This window comes from Somniosus microcephalus, chromosome 2 (genome assembly GCF_052327205.1).
Source record: "Somniosus microcephalus isolate GS21.2 chromosome 2, FLI_Smic_1.0, whole genome shotgun sequence".
Classification (NCBI taxonomy): domain Eukaryota; kingdom Metazoa; phylum Chordata; class Chondrichthyes; order Squaliformes; family Somniosidae; genus Somniosus; species Somniosus microcephalus.
In genome coordinates, this window is record NC_140988.1 from 388,157,409 (window position 1) to 388,170,683 (window position 13,275).

Here is a 13,275-nt window from a genome sequence, read left to right on the forward strand (position 1 = left end):
GTAGCGTGACATGAACCCAAGATCTCGGTTAAGGCCGTCCTCATGGGTGCGGAACTTGGCTATCAGTTTCTGCTCGACGATTTTGCGTTGTCGTGTGTCTCGAAGGCCACCTTGGAGAATGCTTACCCGAAGATCGGAGGCTGAATGTCCTTGACTGCTGAAGTGTTCCCCGACTGGGAGGGAACACTCCTGCCTGGTGATTGTTGCGCGGTGTCCATTCATCCGTTGTCGCAGTGTCTGCATGGTCTCGCCGATGTACCATGCTCTGGGGCATCCTTTCCTGCAACGTATGAGGTAGACAACATTGGCCGAGTCACATGAGTATGTACCATGTACCTGGTGGGTGGTGTCCTCACGTGTGATGATGGTATCTGTGTTGATGATCTGGCATGTCTTGCAGAGGTTGCTGTGGCAGGGTTGTGTGGTGTCGTGGTCGCTGTTCTCCTGAAAGCTGGGTAATTTGCTGCGAACGATGGTCTGTTTGAGGTTAGGCGGCTGTTTGAAAGCGAGTAGTGGAGGCGTGGGGATGGCCTTAGCGAGGTGTTCGTCGTCATCAATGACATGTTGAAGGCTGCGAAGAACATGGCGTAGTTTCTCCGCTCCGGGGAAGTACTGGACGACGAAGGGTACTCTGTTGGTTGTGTCCCGTGTTTGTCTTCTGAGGAGGTCTATGCGATTTTTCGCTGTGGCCCGTCGGAACTGTCGATCGACGAGTCGAGCGTCATATCCTGTTCTTACAAGGGCATCTTTCAGTGTCTGTAGGTGTCCATCGCGTTCCTCCTCGTCTGAGCAGATCCTGTGTATTCGCAGGGCTTGTCCATAGGGGATGGCTTCTTTAACGTGGTTAGGGTGGAAGCTGGAGAAGTGAAGCATCGTGAGGTTGTCCGTGGGCTTGCGGTAGAGTGAAGTGCTGAGGTGTCCGTCTTTGATGGAGATTTGTGTGTCCAGGAATGAGACTGATTCTGAGGAGTAGTCCATGGTGAGTTTGATGGTGGGATGGAACTTGTTGATGTTATCGTGTAGTCTTTTCAGTGATTCTTCGCCGTGGGTCCATAGGAAGAAAATGTCGTCGATGTATCTGGTGTATAGCGTTGGTTGGAGATCCTGTGCAGCAAAGAAGTCTTGCTCGAACTTGTGCATGAAGATGTTTGCGTATTGGGGTGCGAATTTGGTCCCCATGGCTGTTCCGTGTGTTTGGGTAAAGAACTGGTTGTCGAAGGTGAAGACATTGTGGTCAAGGATGAAGCGGATGAGTTGTAGGATGGCGTCTGGAGATTGGCTGTTGTTGGTGTTGAGTACTGAGGCTGAGGCTGTGATTTCCAGCCAAAAAAAATGTTATTTGTCTTTTTTTGTTTTTCATACAGGCCCCAGCATCTGCAATATTTGACCCCTTGTGACCCCACCTCATTGTTCTTTGATGTAATGTTTCCCTGACTGACCTGTTTGGACACCATTCACACCTTTGACTGCTGTGATTATCTCTCTGCCGAGGTGTGATAAATGGCAGTTGGAAAGGTTACCTGTAAACATCTGACATGATTCTCTGACTATATAAGCTGTGTCTTTATGCATTTCTCCACTTCACCTGAAGAAGGAGCAGCGCTCCGAAAGCTTGTGATTTCAAATAAAGCTGTTGGACTATAACCTGGTGTCGTGTGACTTCTTACACATGTTGCCACAGTATTTATGTGGCTGGTCCAGTTAAATTTCTGGTCAATGGTGACCCCCAGGATGTTGATGGTGGGGGATTCGACAATGGTAATGCCGTTGAATGTCAAGGGGCAGTGGTTAGACTCTCGCTTGTTGGAGATAGTCATTGCCTGGCACTTCTGTGGCGTGAATGTTATCTGCCACTTATCAGCCCAAGCCTGAACGTCATCCAGGTCTTGTTGCATGCGGGCATGGACTGCTTCATTATCTGAGGATTTGTGAATGGCGCTGAACACTGTGCAGTCATCAGCGAACATCCCCATTTCTGACCTTATGTTGGAGGGAAGATCATTGATGAAGCAGTTGAAGATGGTTGGGCCTAAGACACTGCCCTGAGGAACTCCTGCAGCAATGTCCTGGGGCTGTGATGATTGACCTTCAATCACTACAACCATCTTCCTTTGTGCTAGTTATGACTCCAACCAGTGGAGAGTTTCCCCCCCCCGTGTCCCATTGACTTCACTTTTACTCGGGCTCCTTGATGCCACACTTGGTCAAATGCTGCCTTGATGTCCAGGGCAGTCACTTTCACCTCACCTCTGGAATCCAGCTCCTTTGTCCATGTTTGGACCAAGGCTGTAATGAGGTCGGGAGCTGAGTGGTCTTGGCGGAACCCAAACTGGGCATCATTGAGCAGGTTATTGGTGAGTAAGTGCCGCTTGATAGCACTGTCGATGACACCTTCCATCACTTTGATGATTGAGAGTAGACTGATAGGGCGGTAATTGGCCAGATTGGATTTGTCCTGCTATTTGTGGACAGGACATACCTGGGCAGTTTTCCACATTGTTGGATAGATGCCAGTGTTGTAGCTGTACTGGAACAGCTTGGCTAGAGGCACGGCTAGTTCTGGAGCACAAGTCTTCAGCACGAGAGCCGGGATGTTGTCGGGGCCCATAGCCTTTGCTGTATCCAGTGCACTCAGCCGTGTCTCGATATCATGTGGAGTGAATCGAATTGGCTGAAGACTGGCTTCTGTGATGGTGGGGACCTCAGGAGGAGGCCGATATGGATCATCCACTCGTCACTTCTGGCTGAAGATGGTTGCAAACGCTTCAGCCTTGTCTTTTGCACTCACGTGCTGGGCTCCACCATCATTGAGGATGGGGACATTCATGGAGCCTCCTCCCGTTATTTGTTTAATGGTCCACCACCATTCACGACTGGATGTGGCAGGACTGCAGAGCTTTGATCTGATCCGTTGATTGTGGGATCACTTAGCCCTGTCTATAGCATGCTGCTTCTGCTTTTTAGCATGCATGTAGTCCTGTGTTGCAGCTTCCCCAGGTAGGCACCTCATTTTTAGGTCTGTCTGGTGCTGCTCCTGGCATGCTCTTCTACACTCCTTATTGAACCAGTGTTGGACCCCTGGCTTGATGGTAATGGTAGCGTGAGGGATATGCCGGGCCATGAGGTTACAGATTGTGGTGGAATACAATTCTGCTGCTGCTGATGGCCCACAGTGCCTCATGGATGCCCAGTTTTGAACTGCTAGATCTGTTCTGAATCTATCCCTTTTAGCATGGTGGTAGTGCCACACAACACGATGGAGGGTGTCGTGAGTGTGAAGACAGGACTTCATCTCTACAATGACTGACTGTGCGATGGTCACTGCTACCAATACTGTCATGGACAGATGCATCTGCGACAGGTAGATTGGTTCCCTCACCACCTGTCGCAGGCCCAGACTGGCGGTTATGTCCTTCAGGACTCGGCCAGCTCGGTCAGTAGTGGTGCTACCGAGCCACTCTTGGTGATGGGCATTGAAGTCCCCACCCAGAGTACATTCTGTGCCCTTGCTACTCCCAGTGCTTCTTCCAAGTGGTGTTCAACATGGAGGAGTACTGATTCATCAGCTGAGGGAGGGCAGTAGGTGGTAATCAGCAGGAGGTTTCCTTGCACATGCTTGACCTGAAGCCATGAGACTTCATGGGGTCCGGAGTCAATGTTGAGGACTCCCAGGGCTACTCCTTCCTGACTGTATACCACTGTGCCGCCACCCCTGGTGGGTCTGTCCTGCCGGTGGGACAGGAGATACCCAGGGATGGTGATGGAGGAGTTTGGGACATTGCCTGAAAGGTATGATTCTGTGAGTATGACCATGTCAGGCTGTTGCTGGTCTAGTCTGTGGGACAGCTCTCCCAATTTTGGCACAAGTCCCCAGGTGTTGTTGAGGAGAACTTTGCAGGGTTGACTGGGCTGGGTGTGCCGTTGCCGTTGCCGTGTCCGTAGCCGGTGCCGAGGTCGATGCCGGGTGGTCCGTCCAGTTTCATTCTTATTATTTTGTTTCGTAGCGGTTTGTTACAACTGAGTGCCTCGCTCGGCCATTCCAGAAGGCAGTTAAGAGTCAACCACATTGCTGTGGGTCTGGAGTCACATATCGGCCAGACCGGGTAAGGACGGCAGATTTCCTTCCCTAAAGGACATTAGTGAACCAGATGGGTTTTTACGACAATCCGATAGTTTCATGGTCACCATTACTGATACTAGCTTTTTATTCCAGGTTTATTTAATTAACTGAATTTAAATTCCCAGCTGCTGTGGTGGGATTTGAACTCATGTCTCTGGATCATTAGTCCAGGCCTCTGGATTACTAGCCCAGTGACATTACCACTACGCTACTGTTCCCATGAAGTACAGTGAACAGTGAGGAGACTCCAAGAAGACGTAGACAGGCTGGTGGAATGGGTGGACACGTGGCAGATGAAATTTAACGCAGAAAAGTGCGATGTGATACATTTTGGTAGGAAGACCAAGGAGAGGCAATAGAAACTAAAGGGTACAATCCTAAAGGGGGTGCATGAACAGAGAGACCTGGGGGTATATGTGCACAAATCACTGAAGGTGGCAGGACAGGTTGAGAAAGTGGTTAAAAAAGCATCCAGGACCCTGAGCTTCATAAATAGATGGATAGAGTACAAAAGCAAGGAAGTTATGATGAACCTTTATAAAATACTGGTTCGGCCTCAACTAGTGTATTGTGTCCAATTCTGGGCATCGCACTTTTGGAAAGATATGAAAGCCTTAGAGAGGGTGCAGAAAAGATTTACGAGAATGGTTCCAGGGATGAGGGACTTCAGTTACGTGGATAGACTGGAGAAGCTGGGGTTGTTCTCCTTGGAGCAGAGAAGAGATTTGATAGAGGTGTTCAAAATGAGTAGAGAGAGAGAAACTGTTCCCACTGGCAGAAGGGTCGAGAACCAGAGGACACAGATTTAAGGGGATTGGCAAAAGAACCAAAGGCGACATGAGGAAAAAACTTTTTTACGCAGCGAGTGGTTATGATCTGGAATTCACTGCCTGAAAGGGTGGTGGAGGCAGATTCAATCATGGCTTTCAAAAGGGAATTGGTTAAGTTCCTGAAGGAAAAAGAATTGCAGGACTACGGGGAAAGGGCGGGGGAGTGGGACTAGCTGAAGTGCTCTTGCAGAGAGCCAGCACGGGATCCATGGGCTGAATGGCCTCCTACTGTGCTGTAACCATTCTATGATTCTATTTTGTCAGATAGATGCCAGTGTTGTAGCTGTACTGGAACAACTTGGCTAGAGGCACGGCTAATTCTTGCCATCGCTCTGTCTCTTTCTCTCTCTCTATCACTGTATCTCTCTTCCTCTGTCACTCTATCTCTCTCTCTTCTATCTCAGACACGCATTCGTTCTGATTCCTTGTCTGTCTCCCTTTCTGTCTGTCTCCCCTCCGTGTCTCCTCCCCCTCCGTCTCCCCCTCCGTGTCTCCTCCCCCTCCGTCTCCCCCTCCGTGTCCCCCTCCGTGTCTCCTCCCCCTCCGTCTCCCCCTCCGTGTCTCCTCCCCCTCCGTCTCCCCCTCCGTCTCCCCCTCCGTCTCCCCCTCCGTCTCCCCCTCCGTCTCCCCCTCCGTCTCCCCCTCCGTCTCCCCCTCCGTGTCCCCCTCCGTGTCTCCTCCCCCTCCGTCTCCCCCTCCGTGTCTCCTCCCCCTCCGTCTCCCCCTCCGTCTCCCCCTCCGTGTCTCCTCCCCCTCCGTCTCCCCCTCCGTGTCTCCTCCCCCTCCGTCTCCCCCTCCGTCTCCCCCTCCGTCTCCCCCTCCCCCTCCCCCTCCGTGTCCCCCTCCCCCTCCGTCTCCCCCTCCCCCTCCCCCTCCGTGTCTCCTCCCCCTCCGTCTCCCCCTCCGTGTCTCCTCCCCCTCCGTCTCCCCCTCCGTCTCCCCCTCCGTCTCCCCCTCCGTGTCCCCCTCCGTGTCTCCTCCCCCTCCGTCTCCCCCTCCGTCTCCCCCTCCATGTCTCCTCCCCCTCCGTCTCCCCCTCCGTGTCCCCTCCCCCTCCGTGTCCCCCCTCCCCCTCCGTGTCCCCTCCCCCTCCCCCTCCGTGTCCCCCCTCTGTCTCTCACTCTCTCTCTCGTTGCCTCTCTCTCTCGTTGCCTCTCTCTCTCTCTCGTCGTCCCCCTCTCTCTCTTTCTCTCTTACTGTCTCTCTCTGCCTCCTTCACATGCATGCAGATATTCACATTTTTTCTCTCTCTCTCTCTCGTAGAGGATTTCTCCTTTTGGTTGCCTCTCTATGGCAGTGTGTGTTGCCAGCTTGCTGCTCAGCCTCGGTGTATGACCCAACATGTGATTTCAAGCTTTTTAAACCTGCAGGTGAGTGTAACATTGACCTCTTTAATACACAGACAGACAGAGGTATCGCGCAGTGTTCCTAACACACCATCCACTGGCTGGCGAAAGATTCGACAGCTGGTCCAACACCAGAGTGTCCAGTTCAATACACAAAGATCCTTACAGGAAAGCATAAACGGACCCCCAATAATCATAGAATGATAGAATGATAAAGCACAGAAGGGGGTATTTCAACCCATCGTGCCTGTGCCGGCTCTGGTAGAGCTGTCCAATTAGTCCCACTCCCCCACTCTTTCCCCGTAGCCGGTAAATTTTTTCTCCACGTATTTATTTAATTCCCTTTTGAAAGTTACCAATGAATAGAAATTTATGGCACAGAAGGAGGCCACTCGGCCCATCTTGTCCGTGCCGGCCAAAAAGAGCGATCCAGTCTAATCTCACTTTCCAGCTCTCGGTCCGTAGCCCTGTGGGTTACGGCACTTCAAGTGCATCTCTAAGCACTTTTTAAATGTGATGAGGGTTTCTGCCTCTACCACCCTTTCAGGCAGTGAGTTCCAGAACCCCACCACCCTCTGGGTGATAAAAAGTTCTCAACTTTCCTCTAGTCTTTCTACCAATTATGTTAAATCTATGCCCCCTGGTTATTGACCTCTCTGCTAAGGGAAATAGGTCCTTCCTATCCACTCTATCTGGGCCCCTCATAATTTTATACACCTCAATTAAGTCTCCCCTCAGCCTCCTCTGTTCCAAAGAAAACAACCCCAGCCTCTCCAATCTTTCCTCATAGCTAAAATTCTCCAGTCCTGTGTACTAAGTACTATGACATGGTATGACATGCTAGCCATTCCTGAGACACTGCTGCAAGACAGGACTGGGAACTAAATATACCAGGTTATAAGGTCTACAGGAAAGATAGGGAAAATGGCAGAGGGGGAGGAGTAGCTTTAGTCATTAAGGATGAAATCACTCAATGATAAGAGAGGATTTAAAGAGAGGTAAGCAGCCAGTGGAGACCTTATGGGTTGAATTAAGAAATAGGAAAGGATCTAAGACTGTAGGGGGAGTTGTGTATAGGCCCCCTGGTAGCAGCTCTGAAGTGCTAGATTGTATAAATGCGGAGATTAGACAAGCATGTAGTAAAGGCAGAGTGGTTTTAATGGGGGATTTTAACTTTCCTATAGATTGGGATAAGCAGACTAGCACCTGTCAGAAAGGTAGTGAATTTCTTGAGTGTGTCCAGAATAGTTTTCTACAACAATATGTCCTAGAGGCAACAAGAGGGCAAGCCATATTAGATTTAGTAATAAATAATTAGCCAGTTTTAGTTAACAGCCTAACTGCGTGAAAATTTATCCATAGCAATCATAACGTGATCGAGTACAAAGTAGCGTTTGAAAGGGAGAAATGTGAAGCAGATACTAAGATTCTAGATTTAGGTAAGGCCGACTTCAACGGGATGAGGCAGAGACTGTCTACAGTAAACTGGACAAATCTGTTTATGGGTAAAACGACAGAAGATCAGTGGGAGATGTTTAAAACAGAATTGAAGGTGATCCAGAGCCAGTTTATACCCCCGAGGGGCAAGAGCTCTATTTCCCAAATTAGACAGCCCTGGACGACTAAAGAATTAAGGGACAGCATAAAACTAAAAGAAAGGGCATACAAAAATGCAAAAAATAGCACAGATCCTGGCGAATGGGAAAGATACAAAGAACAGCAAAGGGTCACAAAACAGATAGTAAGAGCTACAAAAAGAGAGTATGAAAAGAAACTTGCAAGGGATATCAAAATCAACACACACAATTTTTACCATCAGGAGCAGTGTTGGCCCCTTAAACTGAAAGCGGTGATATTGTCAATGACAATGGGGAAATGGTGGACATGTTGAATAATTACTTTGCGTCAGTATTTACAGTAGAAGAGGAGGATAGCATGCTGGAAATCCCAAGGAAACTAATGTTGAATCAGGGACAGGGAATCAATAAAATTAACGTAAGTAAATTAACAGTAATAAAGAAAATAATGGCACTAAAGAGTGACAATTCCCCAGAGCCAGATTGTTTCCATCCCAGGGTTTTAAAGGAAGTAGGTGAGCACATTGCAGATGCCCTAACTATAATCTTCCAACGCTCTCTAGATTCAGGAACCGTCCCTTTAGATTGGAAAATTGCGCATGTCACTGCGCTTTTTTTTTATTTCTTAAGGCTAAACGAATCAAGGGATATGGGGAGAAGGCAGGGACAGGGTACTGAATTTGGATGATCAGCCATGATCTCATTAAATGGCGGAGCAGGCTCGAGGGGCCGAATGGCCTACTCCTGCTCCTATCTTCTATGTTTCTATGTGACTGAACACCTCAAAAAATGTCAGTTGATCAGAGAGAGTCAGCATGGATTTATGAAAAGCAGGTCATGGCTGACAAACCTGATTGAATATTTTGAGGAGGTGACTAAAGTAGTGGACAGGGGAGATTGAATATTTTGAGGAGGTGACTAAAGTAGTGGACAGGGGAGATTGAATATTTTGAGGAGGTGACTAAAGTAGTGGACAGGGAAATGTCTATGGATGTTATTTATATGGACTTGCAGAAGGCATTTGATGAAGTCCCACATAACAGACTGTTATCTAAGGTAAAAGCCCGCAGAATTGAGGGCAGATTATTGACCTGGTTAGGAAATTGGCTGAGCGGCAGGAGACAGAGAGTGGAGATAATGGGTAGGTACTCTAATTGGCAGGAGGCGACTCGTGGTGTCCCACAGGGATCTGTGTTGGGGTCTCAACTATTCACAGTATTTATTAACGACTTAGACGATGGGATAGAAAGTCATATATCCAAATTTGTTGATGACACAAAGATAGGCGGCATTTTAGGCAGTGTAGATGAAAGCATAAAATTACAAATGGATATTGATAGATTAAGTGAATGGACATAACTCTGGTGATTACGTCTATGACAAGTGTCTGCTGCTACAGGAACTCCAGCTCCGTGTTGATGAGCTGGAGTCTGAGCTTCAGACACTGCGACACATCAGGGACGGGGAGAAGTACCTGGACTCTGTGTATCAGGAGGTGGTCACACCTATGAAGTTAATTAATTCAGATGTAGCCCATGGTCAGGGACAGGACGGTGTGACTACGAGTGAGGCAGGTACGGGGATCCAGGAGGTAGAGCTGGAGGAGCCGCAGCCCTTGCTCTTGTCCAACAGGTTCGAGGTTCTTACTCCCTGTGGGGACGGGAGCAGGGACTGCAGGGAGGATGAACAACCTGGCCACAGCACCGTGGAACGGGGTGCCATTCAAGAGAGGGGAGTAAATAGAAATGTTGTAGTGGTAGGGGATAGCATTATTAGGGGGATAGATAGAGTTCTCTGCAGCCGAGAGCGAGAGTCCCGAAGGCTGTGTTGCCTACCCGGTGCCAGGGTTAAGGACATCTCCTCTGGGCTGGAAAGAAACTTGCAGTGGGAGGGGGTGGATCCAGTTGTCGTGGTCCATGTTGGTACAAATGACGTAGATAGGACTAGGAAGCCGGTTCTGTTAAAGGAGTATGAGCAGCTAGGGGTCAAATTAAAAAACAGAACCTCAAGGGTAATAATCTCTGGATTATTACCTGAGCCACTAGCGAATTTGGCTAGGACAAATAAAATTAGAGAGTTAAATGCGTGGCTCAAAGACTGGTGTGGGAGAAATGGGTTTTGCTTCCTGGGACACTGGCACCAGTACTGGGGCAGGAGGGAGCTGTTCCGTTGGGACGGGCTTCACTTGGCCAGTGCTGGGACTAGAGTCCTGGTGGATCATATAACTAGGGCTGTAGAGAGGGCTTTAAACTAACTAGTGGGGGGGAGGCTCCTACAGAGCAAATAATAAAAATGACAACAGAGAAGGTCATAGACTTAGGTAGCAGTGGGGAAATTAAAAACCAGAGCATGTCAGGAAGGGGCAGAAGGTATGGAGTAAAAGGTAAAGTAATAAAAAGGGCAAAAGCAGGAACTAAGTGTCACAAAACATATTTGAAAGTTCTCTATCTGAATGCACGTAGCATTCGTAACAAAATAGACAAGTTAATGGCACAAATAACTACATATGGGTATGATCTTGTGGCCATTACAGAAACATGGCTGCAGGGTGACAATGCCTGGGAATTAAACATACCAGGTTATTTAATGATCAGGAAGGACAGGCAGGAAGGAAGGGGAGGTGGGGTGGCTATGTTAATAAAGGAAGGAATCACTGTAATACAGAGAAATGATATTGGGTCAAAAGATCAGGATAATGAAACAGTTTGGGTGGAGATAAGGATTAATAAGGGGAAAAAAACACTAGTGGGCGTAGTCCATCGGCCTCTGAACAGTTGCAACTCTGTTGGACGGAGAATCAATCAGGAAATAGTTGAGGCTTGTAATAAGGGAACATCTATAATTATGGGGGATTTTAACTATCATATTAATTGGACAAATCAAATTGGGCAGGGCTGCCTTGAGGATGAGTTCATTGAGTGTATTAGGGATGGGTTTCTTGAGCAGTATGTAACTGAACCGACCAGGGGGCAAGCAACCTTAGATCTGGTCCTGTGTAACGAGACAGGATTAATTAAAAATGTCCTAGTAAAGGATCACCTTGGAATGAGTGACCATAACATGGTTGAATTCCATATTCAATTAGAGGGTGAGAAGGTTGGCTCTCAAACACGGTGGCATAGTGGTTAGCACTGTTGCCTCACAGCGCCAGGGACCCGGGTTCGAATCCGGCCTCGGGTGACTGTCTGTGTGGAGTTTGCACATTCTCCCCGTGTTTGCGTGGGTTTCCTCCCGGGTGCTCCGGTTTCCTCCCACAGTCCAAAGATGTGCGGATTAGGTTGATTGGCTATGATAAATTGACCCTTAGTGTTAGGGGGATTAAATACGTGGGTTTACGGGGATAGGGTGGGATATGTGTTGATGTGGGAGTTACGGGGATCGGGTGGGATATGTGTCGGTGCAGGCTCGATGGGCCGAAATGGCCTCTATCTGCACTGCGGGGTTTCTGTGATTCTGTGATTCTGTGAAACAAGCGCGCTAAGCTTGAATAAAGGAGACTATGAAGGTATGAGAGCGGAATTGAGTAGAGTGGATTGGGAAAATAGATTAAAGGGTAAGACGATACATGATCAGTGGTGTACATTTAAGGAGTTATTTTACAACTTCCAAAAAATATATATTCCACTGAGAAGAAAAGGGTGTAAAAGAAAAGACAGCCATCCGTGGCTAAGTAAAGAAATTAAGGATAGTATTCGACTAAAAACAAGGGCATATAAGGTAGCCAAATCTAGTGGGAGGATAGAGGATTGGGAAAACTTTAAAAGACAGCAAAAAATAACAAGAAGATAGATTATGAAAGTAAATTAGCAAAAAATATAAAAACAGATAGTAAGAGTTTTTATAGTTATATAAAAAGAAAAAGGGTGGCTAAAGTAAATGTTGGTCCCTTAGAGGATGAGACCGGGAAATTAATGGTGGGAAATATGGAGATGGCAAAAACACTGAATGAAAATTTTGTATCAGTCTTTACAGTAGAGGACACTAAGAACATCCCAACACTGGACAAACAGGGGGCTAAAGGGGGGGAGGAGCTAAACACGATCAAAATCACTAAGGAAGTGGTACTCGGTAAAATAATGGGACTCAAGGCGGATAAATCACCTGGACCTGATGGCTTACATCCTAGGGTCTTGAGGGAAGTGGCGGTAGGGATTGTGGATGCATTGGTAATAATTTTCCAAAACTCCCTGGACTCGGCAAAGGTCCCGGCAGACTGGAAAACTGCTAATGTAACACCCTTATTTAAAAAGGGCAGTAGACAGAAGGCTGGAAACTATAGACCGGTTAGCCTAACATCTGTGGTAGGTGAAATATTTGGAATCCATTATTAAGGAGACAGTAACAGGACATTTGGATAATCATAATTTAATAGGACAAAGTCAGCATGGTTTTATGAAGGGGAAGTCATGTTTGACAAATTTGCTGGAGTTCTTTGAGGAAGTAACATATAGGGTGGATAAAGGGGAACCAGTGGACGTAGTGTATTTAGACTTCCAAAAGGCATTTGACAAGGTGCCACACAAAAGATTATTGCTTAAGATAAAAAATCACGGGATTGGGGATAATATTCTGGCATGGATAGAGGATTGGCTATCTAACAGAAGGCAGGGAGTTGGGATAAATGGTTCATTCTCAGACTGGCAATCAGTAACTAGTGGTGTTCCGCAGGGTTCAGTGCTGGGTCCCCAACTCTTTACAGTCTATATTAACGATTTGGAGGAGGGGACCGAGTGTAACATATCAAAGTTTGCAGATGATACTAAGATGGGAGGGAAAGTAGTGAGTGAGGAGGACATAAAAAACCTGCAAGGGGACATAGACAGGCTAAGTAAGTGGGCAGAGGTTTGGCAGATGGAATACAATATTGGAAAGTGTGAGGTTATGCACTTTGGCAGAAAAAATCGTAGAGCAAGTTATTATCTTAATGGCAAGAAACTGGAAAGTACTGAAGTACAAAGGGATCTGGGGGTCCTGGTGCACGAAACTCAAAAGGTTAGTATGCAGGTGCAGCAAGTGATTAAGAAGGCCAATGGAATGTTGGCTTTCATTGCTAGGGGGATAGAATATAAAAATAAGGAGGTATTGCTTCAGTGTACAAGGTATTGGTGAGACCGCACCTGGAATACTGCATACAGTTTTGGTGTCCATACTTAAGAAAAGACATACTTGCTCTCGAGTCAGTACAAAGAAGGTTCACTCGGTTAATCCTGGGGATGAGGGGATGGACATATGAGGAGAGGTTGAGTAGATTGGGACTCTACTCATTGGAGTTCAGAAGAATGAGAGTGTGATGAAATATGCCATTCATCACTCATCTGTATTCTCTGTGTGTGATTGTGCCTGTGACTGTGGTTTAGTTTCAGTTTCATTTCCCTTACCTCAGTTCCATTTCCTCACCTGTA

General features: G+C 47.6%; 1 protein-coding gene across 3 annotated transcripts in view; it reads left to right on the forward strand.

Moving 5' to 3' along the window:
• The window catches only part of rtkna (rhotekin a), a 303,025-nt gene that overhangs the window by 117,811 nt on the left and 171,939 nt on the right, over nucleotides 1-13,275 (forward strand). For all 3 annotated transcript variants that reach the window (XM_085976431.1, XM_085976433.1, XM_085976432.1), the window contains one exon: nucleotides 6,214-6,320. In XM_085976431.1, the coding sequence (XP_085832557.1) occupies nucleotides 6,214-6,320 (107 nt within the window). The remainder of the gene's footprint in view (nucleotides 1-6,213; nucleotides 6,321-13,275) is intronic.